Consider the following 18,372-nt stretch of genomic DNA (forward strand, 5'->3'; position numbering starts at 1 on the left):
ACTAACTAATGAAGTCTCCCTTGAGTTCCTGATAAACATACACAACAGGAAATTCTCCTTCACTCTCAACAATAGCTATAAAGATCAACGGTAAATTTCATTTTAAATATTGTGTAGAGACGTGAAAGCATGATCTTGAATATAATATAACTCCTTCATTTAACCCAATTTTTTACACAAGGTGTTATATTAAACAATACACATCTTACGAGGAGATAAAAACAGGGACGAATGTAGAAACAAATGCATTTTTGAGAAAGCAAAAATTATACATATTAAAAATAAGCTTAACCACACAACTTGCAGTGCGAAAATATTTGCCTTGAATGAATCCTGAATACAAGACGCACACACACACTTTCTAAAGAGCCAGCAGGCAGGAAAAGGTAAGGTGAAACCTTAAGAGTTCTTCTGAGAAGAGTTCATAATTCTTTCTGTGTTCCAACTAACTAAAGAAGTCTCCCTTGAGTTCCTGATAAACATACACAACAGGAAATTCTCTTTAACTCTCAACAATAGCTATAAAAGAGCAACGGTAAATTGTATTTTAAATACTGTGCAGAGATGTGGAAGCATGATCTTGAACATGATATAACTTTTTCATTTAACCACCTTTGAAAGTTTCTCTTTATATTACATAGCGTCATTAACAACCATTCTGTAGATGCACAAATTAATCTTGTAATCTTCATAGGTCCGGTATTCAGCTTGACAAGGATATAAAATAGGTATTAAGGAATACGTTGTTGAGAGTTTGGAGGTTGACTGTGCCAGTATTGGTGGTGTATTGTTGCAGCGTTACGTGTAGGGTGGGGGCAGGTTTCTATGATGTTTATTGCGGGACATAAGGCGGTAAAGCTATGGCGCGAGATGAAGAGGAACAGAGCGTGTTGTATAGTTTAGGTCTGGGCAGCGGCCGTTGTTGGATTAGGAGGGGAGAGGGGTGGAGCGGTAGGGTCGGAGGGGTGGAAGGGGGGAAGTATGGAGGGTGATGTGGTGAAAGTGTGTGGCGTGACAAAGTATTATGCATGATTTGAAAGACAGATCTGTTTTTCGGGATATTCATGTTTTTGAAAAATTCAATGAGAAAGTCGAATAGGATCTTTGGTTTCTCTGAGATATCATTTAAGTTTAGGTTGGGATTGAAATATTGGTCTAAATGAATATAGAGGTTTTCAGTGACGTCTAGGAAAGAACCTTTGTTTAGAATATCTAATACCTCAAGATCTTGATTTATTTCAGTAAAGTTGTGCTTAAATTCTTTTATATGTAGGCCGACCGCGGAAAAACGGTTGTGTTTTATGGCATTGACATGTTCTGCATATCTGATTTTAAAGCTGCGTCCTGTTTGCCCTAGGTAAGAACTTTTGCAGTCTTGGCAAGAAAACCTATATACACCTGATTTAGAAAAAGGACTACTTTTATTTATTGATGAAGAGTTGTGTAGGATCTCTGTGCTTCTATTGTTAGTACGAAAGGCTATTTTAACGTTGTGTTTTTTAAAAACGTTAGTGACGTTGTAAATTTCTTTATTGAAGGTAAATGTGGAAAGCGTGGCAGTGCTAGTATTGTCTTTTATTACGGTGGTTTTTGGGCGGTGTCTGAATTTATTGATTATTCTTTCAATAAAGGATTCATTATATCCATTGAATTTTGCTATAGAGCGAATGGTGTTCAATTCTTTATTTAAGTTTTTTCTTGACATTGGAATTTTGAATGCTCGGTCTACTAAGCTATTATATGTAGCCGCTTTGTGTGTTTGGGGGTGTAGTGAGTCATTTCTTATAGTAGTGGCCGTTTGAGTGGGCTTTCGAAACTAGTTCCAAGTACAAATACATGTTATAAATAAAATATAACTTTTTGTATTGAAAAGGTGGACCGTTTTAAGTTTTTCCTATCATCCTTCTCAGTTCAATACGGACAAAAAATGAAATTCTTAGGTTTAAATCACACCTTCAGTGGCGGCCTGCCGTGCACTTTTCACTGTCGTATCCTTCCATTATTTTGCCACTGTCTGCCCAATATTTACCCACGATTCATCTGTGTAAATTATAGCTCTATTTTGTGCCCTCAAACGTTTAATCTCGCTGAGATATCTGTGCCTCCAATTAATAATTTTATCAGTTTCAATGAAAGCTGCTTATTACTCCGTCTTAAATAACGGATACCTATATCATGTAAGAAGCGATACAATGTAGTTTTGGAAAATCGTGGCAAAGAATCTTCTCCGTTTACCCAACTCAAAATCACGTTCAATGTCGGTGGCATGTTAGCAAATAAAAAGAGAGTGTACCACCCGACGCACTCCACTTTGCAACATTTCATCATATTTAATTTTCCTTGCATTTTTCTGCTATCCTTCTCTTTTTTGCTTTCTTTTGGTTGGAGTTCGCAAAGGACCATGTGTGTGTTCCTTCCTTATAGCATAGATTGTTCTTTCAGAACAACCTGTAACTTTAGTTGAATCACTGACTGCGCTACTTACATTCATAGTCTTTAAAAAATAATCCAAGATATTCATTATAATATTGCATTCTTTTCCCCTGAGTTCAGCTACGGAATGTTTCTTTTTAATTTGATGATCACTGTACACCCTTCTGCACTTTTTCTTCGAACTAAGAACCCCCCGCACGAACTCACAACTACACAGACTACACAAACACAATCCACTTGTTCTCAAGAACTATACATTTATCACTGATCTTGATTTAGGGCCGGTTCTACCATCTGCTGGTAAAGTGGCTGGCAGCTGCCCGGGGGGTAAACTACCTGGAGGTGTAAATCGGCTGGTACTTTGGCCTGCGTCCAACCACCTCCGCGCAAGTGCTGGGTAGCTACCCGGAGCTAGACACCGATATACGAAGTTGGCTAGACTGATTTTCAGCGACTTCTTGCTTCGAGTGTGGTGCTATCTATCGTCAGATGAATGAAACTCATTTCGATTGTCTTATTTCCTTGTGCTTGCGTCTGCTGATTATCACCAAAAAGCCTAAGAAGGGGAGTCTTAAGAGTTACGGACAACGATTTATGTCAAGCTTTCGTGATTTTAATCTATGATCTTCAATATCAATACCTAATAAGGCAGCGTTTTCGAAAAGTATTCTCGTAGTAGATTGGTCAAGTCGCTCGCTCTGTAATAGAAGGTACGTAGGTTTTCATCGTATTTCTAACTTACATTTAAAAATGTATTTTCGTTCCCTGCCATTGTTCTTAACTCTCTTTTGCGCACTTCCATATACGTATATACACATCTTCTTTACGGACTTATTGCCTTTGAGCATTCTATCTGCAGGCTTCAGTGAATTGATTATCACCACGATGCTCTATTTGCAACTAGTTCTGTGACCTCGTTTAGTTCTACATGCTTCCATTTATTTATAAAGCATTTCATTCTAATGTTTTACTTTTTGAAGATAAAGTTGGAAGGTACTGTAAATGTAGAAAACTAATCGGGATAAATATCCATTCATAGGAAGAGGAATTCGGGAATGGAATAGTTTCCAATTTCTTCGAAATAATTTACAAGAAGACTATGTAAACAAGTAATAGGGAATCTGCTACCTGGGTGACGGTCCTATGGACTATTAATTATAACATCACTTTCTATAAGTAGCATTCATACAAAGCAATTCCCTATATACCATACATATACCATATGTATATAGCTAATATTAAGTAATTTTAGAATAGTGGTATCATGTTTATTTAATGGCATTTTTGTTTAGTTTTAATTTTAGTATTGTTTATTCTGTACAGTCGCTATTAAGTAAGTTCTCTAACAGCTGAAGATGACCTATTTACGGGTTGAAACCAGTACTGTTTTTATGTAAATTATTGACACTATGTAAAATAAAGTATTGATTAGGTGGATAACTCATCCTTCATACTTGTCCCTGGCAATAATCTGTAAAATTTTTCTTCTTCATTTTCCTCTTCTAGATTTGCTGTAATTGCCTCAAAATTTTCCCGAAGCACGCTACAATTTTCTATCCAGCTGGTCGGAAAATCAGTAGACTTTGTTTCCTCTTCCATTGCTGTAGTCGCCCTAATTCTTTCTTCACTGAATACCTCATCTGTTTGATGTAATCTCAATTCTTCTTTAGAATACTCGGTCCAAAATACAATGTTATTGTTTCCAATATCAATTACTGCATTGTACTCCCCTAGAAAATCTGCACCCAAAATCAGATTATATTCCATTTTCTGAAGGATTACACAAGGATGCGACATGACAGAATTTCCAACTTCTGTATCCAATAGGGCCTGCTCCTTGCACACAGCCGTTTTGTCAGGTACTATCCCTCTCACCTTGAATCTTGAGATGAGAGTGATAGGTATGTGGGTCTGAGATTTTAATTCATTATTTAATGCTTGAAACACCACACTAATAGTCACCCCTATATAAATCAAAGTTCTTATATGCAAATTTCCCACTCTTGTAAAGATAAATAGGTAGATGTCTAATTAAATTTGAATTTTTCCTCCAATAGATCTTCCGTTGGGTCTGACCGCCCAACCATCAGCCGATACCACAATCCATCCGTCTCCATCTTCTTCCCTGGTGAAATTCAGCCATCTTCTTTTTACTGGGTTTGAGGATTTTTTTTGCATGCTCCCCCTACGGCGTCGTAACTGGGTGCGTTAGGGTTCAAACCTTGCCCTTGCTGTTGTTGCCTGAACTCTCTGTATGACCCATTTTCATCTCCATGAGATTGTTCTTCACCTTCTTCTTGGATCGCCTCTTGCCATCTGACTTCTTCGTGTCTCTTGTCCTGCAGTTCTTCCACGTAATTTTGTGATTCATTATTACAATGCTCATAGTTTGGACGAAAATTTCCTGTGTTTCTTCCATTACGACGTTCTCTTCTTGGTCCCGTCCAATTTCCATACTTATATCTGTAGGTCCGACTATTATGGCCATTGGGATAATTTTTTCCTCTCTGTTCTCCCTGATTTCCTCTATATCCATTGCCTCTCCTGTCATCCATTCGGTTCTGCGGTTGCCAGTTTTCACTCCTCGGTTGGCCATTTTCAAATCTTGCCTCTCGGGCTACGGTTTGAGTGCCGGAACTTTGGCGCTCGCCGTTTTTCCTCAATTTCGGCGGCGAACCTTCATCTTCACTCACGTTCAATGTGTGTATAGCCTCAGCATGCCTAATTCTCGGTTTACTTCAGCTTGACGTTTGGTCGAGCTGACGTAGCGTCTTCTCTGCCTCTGCTACAGTCCTGACGTTCGCCACAATCAGCATTCTTTGTACCTCAATCGGCAGTTGCCTAGATATCGCCGCTATCGTCTCGCTCTTGGAGGGTGGAACGTCTAGATCTCGAAATTTGATGATTTGAGACACGAAAAAAGGATTAAACTTATTTAGCAACGTAGCTGGATATTTGCATGCGTATAACTCCATGCGTAGCCCCTGTTGCACTGTCACATCCCAAAATTTTTTTAGAAATGCCTCCTTAAATTCCTCGTAGGTACTGAAGGTGTACCTGAACGTGGACGGACATCCAGTCTAACGCAATGTCCCCTAGGAACTTCTGTACCGTCTTCAGTTTTCTCTCTGGTGGAATCTTAAAATCCGCCATGTAAACTTCAATTTCTTGCAGAAATTCTCGGGGCGTCCTATCATCTGTTCCAGTGAATTTTCTAGGTTTATCATCAGGAGCATGTATCTCCTTCTTTGGTCTTCTGCTGAGCATTTGCGATTTTAGTACTTAATTCTGCTGACATGGTTTTGAAACGGGTCTCCATGTCTGCCGATAGTTTATCAAGAGCGCTCCAATTTAATCGTATCTTAATTCGCGCTTCATCCAAACTTGAAGTCATCTCTTCCAACCACTTGTCTGTATTTGCACTATTTTTCGCCACCTTGCTAGTTAATTCCTCAACAGAATCCCGTATCTTTTCTACCTGCACTTGTGTTTTGTTCTCTACCTCATCTAGTCGCTTCTCTAATCTCTCCATTCCTTCTGGACAACATTTCTGAACAGTGTCTATTTTTAATTCTAATTCACCTGTTGCCTGTTTTAATTGTGCACTCAATTCCTCAGTCCTTTCCTCATCCTTATTCATGCGTTCGCTTAATTCCTCCCGTAGGCAAATGCTGGGGCTGTACCTTAATTCAGGCCACGGCCGCTTCCTTCCTACTCCTAGGTCATTCCTATCCCATCGTCGCCATAAGACCTTTCTGTGTCGGTGCGACGTAAAGACCCTAGCCAAAAAAAAAATTCCTCCCGTAACTTCTCACCATCTTTTGCAACCTGCTTGAGTTGTTTGTTCATCCTATTAGTATGTTCCTCTCCTAATTTTCCTACTGCTGCATCCGAACGACTTGCATTCTCCTCGGTATTCAAGTCCATCCTCGCCAACAAGTCGGCTAACACCACTGACGTTATAATTCCTGTATAAAATATGATGTTGCGTCATGCTCACTGTGGCGAATGAACTATACGTACCATCAACGTTCCCTGTATTACCTTGATTTTAATATTTAAGCTTTCTTTTATTTTACGTTAATCACACAATCAGCAAACAATGTGGCTCAGTAACTCACCACTTAGAAGCTTCCTACTGGATCAAATCTATGTTTTTCTAACACCGCAATAACATCATAGAAAAATGGATTGTGACAAATAGAAAAGAATTTTACTATTTCATAGCTCCAAATATGTTATCCAAAATCTCAAAATTTCTTAAAATTGGGCTCAAAGCTAGGTGCTAGACAACAGCACATGACCATGTTTACAACATATCTCCGACTTGAAGTGAATATTCCAAACAGAGGTTTATCAGCCGCAAACCTTCAATATCGATGTAACCATTGCCATATAAGTTTACATGGGACTGAGGTCATCCCTTGTATCTTACCTTACTGTACTCACTCTCTATCTAGAGTACTGGCAATTAAAATTTGTTATGCAAACAAATTTTATTAGGCTATGTCTGTGCCGATTCATACCCGAAGGATATGTCATCGTACACGTTTACCTCATTGAGAAATCATTTGATTGTTCTCAGACTCGAATGAAGTCATGTAATTTATCTGACACGCCTTGCTCATTGGCTCATATCTCATTTCTCCTGACACTAAAATTAAGTTCTAAAATGCCGATTTATACCTAATGTTACCCAATGTATTTAGGCTTTACTGATTATTCCTAAACACACGATTTCAATCGAAACCTTGCCCGTATGTCTGCATACTACATGTATACTCGAACACAGGACTATTAGACTCAACTTATGTAACGCTAGGTTGCCAGATTTTAATGCGCCCCGGTTTGAAGTTAACTATGCCTACTTTAAAATTCTGAATGCCTGACATGTTGGCAACCAACAACTGCAAATGTCTAGCCTCTGGGTTCCAATTTTGGTCATTCCCAGACTTCGAACCAACATCATAACATGATCACCGATATAAAATAAAATATTATTATTTATAAATTTCATTTTCCGTATTGACAGACTCAAAGTATAGATAAGAAATGTGTTTTTCCACCATTCAATACACAATTTATTTTAATAGGTTAAACTAGTACCGGTTTCGGCTCTTTAACGGCCATCATCAGCTAGTACATGATTTGTTTTAGCCATTAGACAATTCACAAGTTGTTATTGTATTAGGCATCCGGATGTCTAATGGGGGATGGAAATGTATACAATAGCATATAATTAAAATATCAATAGTCAGGGTAAAAAGTTACAAATTAGAACACGAGTATGTAAAACATATTAAAACGCACAGGCCACAATATATAACATTTAAAAAGTTTCAACACATTAAAATGGTACGTATAGGTAGACACTTGTTAATATTTTCAATTCATGCTACATAGATTCCATTCTTCTGTCCTTTGTGCAGTTCCTTTGCTTCTCAGTTATGTTGATTTTAGCTGCGTAAGGTAATCTTCGAGAACATTCTGAAACTGGTGTACGTCTTATTGATATGGGCCTTTGTCATGAAGAAATTTTGTTGTGTTATATATCCCAACTTGCGATATACTATGGCAAGTACAGCTCGAGACCTGCTGTTTGCTATATTGAAACTTGCCATAGTATATCGCAAGTTGGGATATATAACAGAACAAAATTTCTTCATGACAAAGGCCCATATCAATAAGACGTACACCAGTTTCAGAATGTTCTCGAAGATTACCTTACGCAGCTAAAATCAACATAACTGAGAAGCAAAGGAACTGCACAAAGGACAGAAGAATGGAATCTATGTAGCATGAATTGAAACTATTAACAAGTGTCTACCTATACGTACCATTTTAATGTGTTGAAACTTTTTAAATGTTATATATTGTGGCCTGTGTGTTTTAATATGTTTTACATACTCGTGTTCTAATTTGTAACTTTTTACCCTGACTATTGATATTTTAATTATATGCTATTGTATACATTTCCATCCCCCATTAGACATTCGGATGCCTAATACAATAACAACTTGTGAATTGTCTAATGGCTAAAACAAATCATGTACTAGCTGATGATGGCCGTTAAAGAGCCGAAACCGGTACTAGTTTAACCTATTAAAATAAATTGTGTATTGAATGGTGGAAAAACACATTTCTTATCTATACATAAAATAAAATAGTCTACACATACGGGCGTCTTACATTATGGTGCTGGTGAGGACATAGACACTGTTCAAATAGCACTTGCCTCCCATTCGGAATCCATGGGTTAATTACCGAACATGGCTATCAGCTCTATATTCACTACTGTGAATAAGGTTTGCTCGAGACCCCCAGATTAGATAAATGTACATTCCGAGCAGTGACTAATATCTCATATCGGTACGCAATCGCGAGATATATATGCATCGTGTGCGCTCCGCTTAATTATTAACAGAATTATTAAAATCCGCAGTACCAAACCGCACTTTGTCTGTCGGTTGTATATGAATCAAATGTTAGGATATAATAATTATCCTGTAAACTTTGGCTCGAGATTAAATAACCATGCGCACATAGCGTGTAACCACTTTTAGTCGGTACAAAGGAACTTTCGTCACTCGTGCACAACGTGCAGTTCTCTCCAAGTACACCAGAAGAATAACTGTTGCTCCCCCACCTCGGGGCTTTAAATAAATTCGCCAACTCGTTGTGGCAGCTGGGTAACCCTCGGCAAACATTGAAATTGCCCGTAACGGACTCTGGTTTGGCCCAACGACTTTCCATTCAAATAAAATTACTCTGTTAATGCACAAGTAGGCATTGTTTTCACATATGAGTGACCGATAAATATATATGCAAGTGTTATGAAGTTCGGACCTGTGGAATTCTAGCTTAGTGGCAAAAATAGCTATGTAAATGCTGAGATCCCAGTCCAGTGAAGTCGATGTTGGTCATCCTGAAGAGTTGTTGAGTGGTTCCCTGTATTTGAATCTAACCTCCGCCAAGCTCGGATCGGTTGAATTTGAAAGTTGGAAGGGGGTTGGCATGCGTAGTTACCAAGGTAACGTATGAATTCAAACAGCCCAGCATTTACTGGAAAATTACAAGCTGCGGCTCGCCTATATCGGCGGCTAAGGGACTCCGTTACTTCGTACCCAGCTCTATGCACACGATTAAATAGATGTGTCCACATTGTTATTATTATTACATCTTGAGGCATCCTGGGGATGGCTCAGTAAGGCATAGTGTTGTATACCTTTGGCCAAAAATGGACATAGTGTTGTATACCTCTGACCCACAGAACTATTGTTTTATATACCTTTCATGTAATATGTTTCTCTATTCCATTGCTACTGTAATTATTAATTTGTGTGGAGACTGCTATTGGAAAGAAAAAAATATCACTTGCCATTAATTACTTATCTTTTGCATAATCTGGTGTAAATGATTACTGCTGTCACTATTATTTCATGTGCTGAACTAATTATATGTTGCTGGTAGCAGTTATCACTAGTATATATATTTACTCTGCTTTCCAACATTTATTTTAAAATGGTTTTATGAGGCAAGAATGGCAGTATGTTTTCTATTTTTTTAGATGCTGAGGCTTTGGGTTCCCTTCATGCTGCTCTAGAAATGAAGAAATTTGGAAAACACGATAAGGCTTTAAAGTTATTTCAGCATGCTACTGCTCTTTCACCAAAGCATCCTGATATCCTGAATTGTTATGGAGAATTCTTGGAGGAAACCCAAAATGATATAGTTGCAGCAGATCAGTTTTATTTCCAAGCCCTAACATATTCTCCTAGTCATCTGGGTGCACTAGCTAATCGGCAGCGTACTGCACGGATAGTTGAAGAACTGGATCGAAGCAATTTGAGGAGGATAGATGAAAAGCGTGATAGATTATCTTCTATACCAGATTCAAATTCTGCATTTCGCCGTGCTAAGAAGGAAGCTTACTTTCAGGTAAGAACCGTAATACAAAAATAAATTAAGTCATTAGTTGAATTAAGAATTCTTGATTTAGAATACATCTATAGTTTTGGAACCATGAGTTTTACAGAAATATGGAAGTTTTCAAGTCAAAATTATTTCTAGACAGCACATGTGATGACCTTGTTCAGTATTTCATTTTAAAGCAGAAGGTCCAGCGTATCTAAAAACAAGTGTGTGCCCTTGAGGTGACCTCGTCGGGAGTTGCTATGATGCTGCCATCTTCAGGTACTAAAATATCTCTGTTGCACGGCTATCAGTTAGTGTAGCTCTGGATTCTGATGTGTTAGCATGTTGTATGAGGTGTCGTTTGATTTGTCTCAGTAGGTTCTACACATACATGGCAAAAAGTAGCGAACTGTGAGCATTTGAGAAAATTTTGTTGCAAGATGTGCAAAAATTTTATTTTGTAAAAATGTCATGACATATGGACAATAAATGGCTTCAAAAGTTTCAAAAATGTATTTGTAAGGTTAGAGCAGCTCGTCAGAATTCCAAACAATCCAAAATCATGTATATCGAGTGTCAAACCGTTTACTGGGAGCATCGTGAGGCAAGTTCTGAGCTGCTGGAACTTCAGTGGCGGAAAATAGTATGGAACTCGTGGATGTGGATACTAATCACCCTGGAGATGATGAAGAGGCTCCTGTGCCCCTCTTGAAGCTCCTACTACTCTGCATGGTACAGATATAGATTTAACTTTCGCCTGAAACATTGATGTCAGTATCTTTCTAGATGTGTTACTTCTCATATCACAGACCCATTGTATAGTTACTCATTAAAAAAAAAAGGAAAGAATGAGTACATGACATTTTAGATTCCTTGCATTTAATATTTTATCAGACTTTAATTATTATCAAGGGGCTGATGACCTAGTAGTGGTACAGTGTGGCAAGCCCAGGTACTGCATACTCTTCGCTTCAGTTAAGAAATATGCATCTCCACTCATTGGAAATATATGTTGAAATAATTGAACAATCAAAATAATAAAGAATAAAATTTAAAATATGCAATACCTCCTTCATAAACCCCCAAACGAGCATTGTACTAGCTGTACCTTTCGTTACGTCTTAAGAATTGAAAGCAGAATGTGTTTGATGATCCACCCAGCCTCTGGATGAATACTTAAAAACTTCTCTCTCCTCTTCTTCTTTCTGGCCTTTTCCTAATTACCTAGAGTAGGCATTTTGAATGGACTTAGCCTAGTTTTATGGCCAGATGCCTTTCCTGATGCCAATGCTATGTGGAGGGATGTATTCACTATTGCATGTTTCTGTGGTGATTTGTCATGTGATGTGTTTTATGTATTTGAAGATTTGTATTAAGAAGAAGACAAACATCCAGCCAGCCCCCAAGCTACAGAAATTGACAGACACTATTAAAATCCCATGCTCGGCTGGGAATAGTACCCAGGGCTGTCTCAACTTGAAGGCTGGTACGCTGACAATTCAGCCAAAGCGCTGGACAGGAAAGATAACAATATGCATGTTTTATTGAGCATTCATAAAAATAGAAGCTGTAATTAAGAAATAGAAGGTTTGGCCCTTTTATTATTATTTTACAATTTGCTTTACTTTGCACCGACATCGATAGGTCTTATGGTGGTGATAGAATAGGAAAGGGCTAGGAGTGGGAAGGAAGCAACCATGGACTTACGGTACAGCCCTAGCATTTGTCTGGTGTGAAAGTGGGAAACTATGGTAAACCACCTGCAGGGCTGCTGACAGTAAGGTTCAAACCTGCTGTGGTCCATTATTTTGTTCACTTCTTCTTCAGTACAGACAATCTTCCTGGATTCTACAAGGGAACTCACCCCACTCTGCTAGTGAATTTTCTGTATTACCTCTGAAGGCAGAAATACATAATATTGCCACATTTATAAGAATTGAAGGAAGGTCCACCTGTTCAATACAAATTAATATTTTTATGTGAATTGAATAGGTGGGCCTTCATTCAATTCTTATAATTGTGAATGTTTGTCAGTATGGATCATAATGAAATTCATAAGTTATGATTAGAGCGAGAAAAACATGAAGACATTTTTACCGAAATATGTAGTAAAATGTATGAATATATGAAAAATATGAAATTTAAAGTGACAAAATATTAAATTATATGAAGTTGTTCGTGCTGGTTTTAATTTGAATACTTGAAAATTAATTGGAAGGAATTCATTCAAAAATTCAATATAATAAAAGTATTAGATAGAATTTTTACTTTAAAATTATTAAATAATTAGTTTCTTTTAAGACTTTGTTTATTTAATCAGCTCCCTTTAATTTAAAAAGGTTATGAAGTAAATTATAATTTATAATTATTGCAATCATTTGGAATTTGTCAAAGGCCGAAACCTTGAAGAGGACAAAGTTTGCATACATAAATTAACAATATTCTATTTGTTTTAATATACAACTAACATTTTTTTCTAAATTTTGAGGAAGCAAACTATAACGTCTATATCAGTCAGTATAATTTTGTATGATGAGAAGCTTCATTCCACATCACATGATGCAATAGGAGCATATTTGTAGCATGCTACATCACTTACTGCAATGTTTGCTGGAATGATGTTTGTCATACATTTACTAAACTTATTTCACTGGTAAGACTTATTTTTATTCAGCACAGGTTCAAATTTTTCTGTCAGAATTCTCCCATTGGGTCCAGAAATATCTGCAAAAGCCTTCCTCATGTCTTCCACTTTCTGAATGGCAGACATTAGCATCAAATTTTTGCATTCCAGCTTCTCTATGACCTGTGGTATCATGCTGAAATGAGTAAGGATGCCAGCAAGATCGCTCTTAACGGCATTACTTTTGAACCCCTTCCTTGCCAGAGCCACACAGTATGGCTGAATTGGCTTCAGAACTGTCTACCACCTGCAAAGAAATAACTGAAATGAGATTACAACAAACTAGGACTAAATAATTAAATGTAAATAAAACATTACCAGTATTTGAAAGGCAATAAAATCCCCTCAAAATTCTTCATTTTCCAATATAATAAAGAAGACTTACATATTTGATGGCTTCAAAATGCTTTGCTTAAAACACTGTAGCAGCTATCCATGTGCCCCATCTGGTGAGGACTGGCTGGGGTGGAAGTGGAAGGTCGGGAACATGTTTCTTGTACACTGCAGTTCTAGAGGGAATTCTGAGGAATATCTTTTTTGTCTGGTTGATTAAACTGTCAACATCAGGAAACTGACAACGAATTTCTTCAGCTACACGATGAATTCCATGGGCTAGGCAGGTAACGTGTAGCATCTTTGGATAAAATATTTTTCATTTTTTTTTCTGCTTATCCGTCACCATAGGAAGACATTTTTCTTCATTGCCTACACTTTTCCATAGAATACCTAAAAAGAGAATAAGAAATGCCTTATTGTAGCCTATAAATTATTTAATTAACTTATTTTGTCAACGGGAATGCTAATTTCAGTTTAATTTTAAATATTTAATTTTTGATATTTTAAAATATTTTTTGTTATTGTATATTTATTGCAGATGCCTGTTACAAAGGGAACAAGAGCTAATAGTTAATAACAGTGAAACAAAAAAAAGAAATACACATTTAATATAATTTTTTAAAATAATAAGACAGAACAAGAGTAAAAATAATTTTAAATGTTTACAACTTTTAATATTAATTTAGAAGAACATACTAGAAATACATATATATATACATACGTAGTGAGCCCTTCCCGTGTCCAGGTATGACACAGGCATAATAATCTGACAATCAGATGTAATCTCAGGGTATCTCTTTACATGAGAAAAATATTTAATTTTTCTTCTAGGCTAAGTTTTACGTGAATCCAGAGAAAAAGGTAGGGACCGCACGCGATAATCACCGATGAACGTCTCCGTCCTATCGCATATAAGTGTAAATTCATCACTTACCGCATAATTCTAATGCAAATCGCATGATAAACACCTTAGAAACTAATTCAGTCTACTCACAACTACTACAAATTATCACTCACTGTATTAAAAAATAATGAGAAAACATATTTATTAAACTAAGGAAAAATAAGAAAAAATTGAGAACTCGTGTTATTATGAACTTTCACAATCGTTGGTTAAAATCAAGAATAATAATTCGTAAAATTCAACATATAAGTCAGGGCTGGCTTACTAACAAAATAATATGATATAATGAATTCACTATTTCTGAAATGAACTCAAGTTCCAATATTCATAATCATCTTTGAAAAATTAAATCAATCATTCACATCTATCACTGTATCACAATTACATCGTAGTTAACAAAAAATCTGGAATTCCTCCTTATAATTTATAAAGTCTGAAATCATGAAATCTGAATTCGTTAATGCAGTATATAATTGGCGAAGAAATGTGTTATGATGACTGACGTGCTAAGGTTTCCATCCCTATTGCCTCTTAAATCACGGCTCCTAATTTACTATCTTCTCATTTTAAATTATAACATGAATTATAAATCAACACTCAAAATATAAAATAATCTATCTCACTGTTCTATCTAAATAATTCTTAATTCACTGCTATACGGCTCAATATGCATCCATTCATTAAATTTATCTTTAATATATCATATGTGCAAGTAATTCAACAAGTATCTACGTTATGATATCTCGGTACTATTTATATGCATCCCTTCTAATATCTATATTGGCTTAACACACCTTTCACTTCACATATGTTACGAGAATATGTCATAAGATACATATATTTTAATATTAACAGATGTACTTGACGTTACACCACCTCTCAAATCTCAACTATATGTGAATATTCACCATTCATACCTTATTTTATGTCACTCCCACGGTGTATGTCTTTCCTTGTGCTTGCATCGTCTAACTGATCCAATATATTCATATGTAGCATCTACCATCCATATATACGTCTCATAATTACCATAACGCACATTATCATACTCTAATTAATTCATATATCTCCTTCATTATAATACCTTCAATTAATTCCATTTCATCTTTCTCAATACCATTTCTCATCATTCATAACCTCCTTATAATAAATGCAATTACTAAGACGTTACAATCTTCTTTACGTAAATACTCCTTTAAATAGATCAATTCTTTTACAAAATTACGATGCTTAACCTTAAATATTGCGTTCGTGCATTTAACAACATTACTTTACAAGGAATAACTTGACTATATCTTTCACTTCCTCTCATGCGATCCACCTGTGACGTAATCGTTGACCGAATGGTTTCGCCAGATCCATAGGTATTATTTACCATACGATAATCTTTGCATTCAGCTGTTAGATAACTTTTCTTCCTACTCGTATTCTCAATTACCTCAGTAATTCACTTATTTCATGCATAGCCATACTCCACGAGATATCAATCTAATTATACACTAACTTAATATAGTATTAGCAGCTTAAATGTAACGCACTTCACTTCACTGTTTCACTTGCACTCTTAAATATTTCACACTTAGAATACTCTGTTCTAATGCATATGCCTAGCTAAATTAAGAATTATAATACTTATGGCAAACAGCTCGTCTTTCATCGTATTAGCCGTCAGTTGCTCTCCTCCTGCTTGTCACATCGCTGGTTCATTGGCCATGGTTCGAGGTTCAGTTGAATTCTTCATCTCATCTTAGGTAGGTTCAGCGGGTTGGATGATATCTCCCTCCAGGTTGGTCCATCTGGAGGCTTAGCAAGTCATCTTCTTCTCGGAATAACTGCCAATATAATAAAATAATGTCAACAAGTAAATGTTCGTTTAAGTTTTTCGTAGAGTAATATTTCTTTTTAAATTATTCTATTAGTCTTCTCTTGCGTTCTAGTTAACCAATTCTCTAAATCTGAGCAAGATCTTCCGTCTTATCTCATGAAAAATCTTCAATTTTAAATTATTTATTTTCTAAAAATATTATTCCTTCCTTGATTTTTCCTCGGATGGAGTAATTCTCTCCTATCCTTTTCGTCTTTTACGACTTCCAATTAATGATTTTCGATGTATCACTGATCTTGCGCCTCGGATTTATCAGTGTACGTATTTAAATAAATTCTCGTATATCCCGCTGTATCTATATTTTCCACAGTATTTCTGCAGGTATTTTGCCATCTTCTCTTAAATTATAATAGTTATTCTTCAAAACTTCTGCCGTAATTTTTACAATTTCCTTTCTTCTACGCAGCAACAGCAATTGGCTTCCTCTCTTCACGAGTTCAGTTTTTCAAGTAAGTTTTTCAATAATCTCTATTATTTTGCTTGTTTTTTTGAAACAATTCCTCTGACATAGCTCTGTTCTGCACCGCCTTTGAAAAGTATTCGTTCCAATTTAATCATGGCCTCCTATTGTATTCACATGTCAAGACTTTCTTGTATACTCTCTTGGGTCTGAGTGGTCTATACCTTTCCTAGGCGCCATTTTGGAACACGTCCGAAAATGCAACGGACACAGTATATAATTTCAAACATATCGTATTTTTGTATTCATTGTTTATGTGCCTACCAGAATGAGAAAAACTAATACTAAAATATATACTAAAAAATAATAAATACTTGGAGAAATTCATTTGTGAACGTGCTATTGTTTCATTGTTGACACTGTCGAGCATTTTACAGCTCAGGAGATGTGGACTACCAGTTTTAGTTGATGTCTATTTACCAACAATCAGGTTAGCAACAAACCTCCCAGTTGCATCTGTCGTCTCATCCACCATTATCCATTTAGGATTGTCGCCAATATCGTTGTTGATCCTTTGAACAGTCTGGAAATCAATTCATTTAATTAATCAGTGTGAAGTTACTTGGGATTCCACCTTGTGGTGGGAATTTATGTTAACTTAATGCAAAAAATATTGAACAATAAAATAATAATTGTAGAATAGTATTAAAGTGGTAATATTACAGTGGAAGTATGGTTTTATCATAATATTTTCACGTACCTTGTTGTAAATCACATCCGCATATTTCTACCTTAATATTAATTCTGAAGGAATATCTTGCTTACAGTATTTTTACAAAAACTCGCTGAGTTTAGTCATCTCTGTTTTCTTAATTGGGATGTTTGATGATATTAGCGCCTCACATAAATGCTCAGGAAATTGGTCTTTTGACTCTGCTGGCTTTTCATTAGTGAGCAAAGTCTGTTTGGAAGTCCTTTGTCTCAGATAATTTTTTTCATGCATTGCGCTCTTTTTGATGCAGAATTTTGGAATTTTGTTTTAGCACTCACCTAAATACATTTTACAAGTGTCAATAATGTAAGCCATATATGGTTATATTTTTGCATATTTATGCTTCAATAAATTAAATACATAAAACTTACCTTTTTTTTTTTTTTTTTTACAATAGGTACAGAAGACGACTTTCCCATCATTGTGTAGTACTTAAATTCCGATAGCCAATCTTTCACTCAACTTTTCGACATCTTCACGACTCTATAACCACACTATCAATGCAGAAAGTAACTCTAAGCCAGGTGTCAACAGTGGATGCGAGCGTGGCACGCTGTTACCAACCCAGCAGCCGGAAGCATGTTAAAGCATATAAGCATGTACCACAATGAATCACGTTTCTTTCGATTTTCATATATTGCACCCATAATGCAAGGGCACAATATAAGTAGCGAAATTGTAAGTTTCTTCAATGCGTATATTACTTTTAAGTATATTATGCCATCCAGTTTTATATGTGCATATGTATTCAAAACAATGAATTGATTCTTCAGTTTTTATGAAGCTTGTCAATGTGACATAGCATATAAAACTGCTTTTACTTGTACACAAAATCATGTTATTCTCTAGTTAATGCGAAATCAAGGAAAGCACTGTTTGACATTAAATAAATTTTAATTGGTTTATTTAAAGAAACAGGGTTAAAGCATATTCAGTTTTCAGTATGCTTTAATACGCTTTCACCTGCTGGGATTTGTATTGAAACTGTATTCAAAATAAGTAACTTGAATATTTAATTGTGACATAATTTTTAACATGACATGGC

At 36.1% G+C, this 18,372-nt stretch overlaps 1 protein-coding gene across 1 annotated transcript in view; it reads left to right on the top strand.

Moving 5' to 3' along the window:
- Positions 1-18,372, top strand: part of Fic (FIC domain protein adenylyltransferase) — a 103,996-nt gene that overhangs the window by 26,326 nt on the left and 59,298 nt on the right. The window contains exon 2 of the mRNA XM_067145499.2: positions 10,001-10,371. Within this exon, the coding sequence (XP_067001600.1) occupies positions 10,001-10,371 (371 nt within the window). The remainder of the gene's footprint in view (positions 1-10,000; positions 10,372-18,372) is intronic.

Source organism: Anabrus simplex, chromosome 4 (genome assembly GCF_040414725.1).
Source record: "Anabrus simplex isolate iqAnaSimp1 chromosome 4, ASM4041472v1, whole genome shotgun sequence".
Lineage (NCBI taxonomy): Eukaryota > Metazoa > Arthropoda > Insecta > Orthoptera > Tettigoniidae > Anabrus > Anabrus simplex.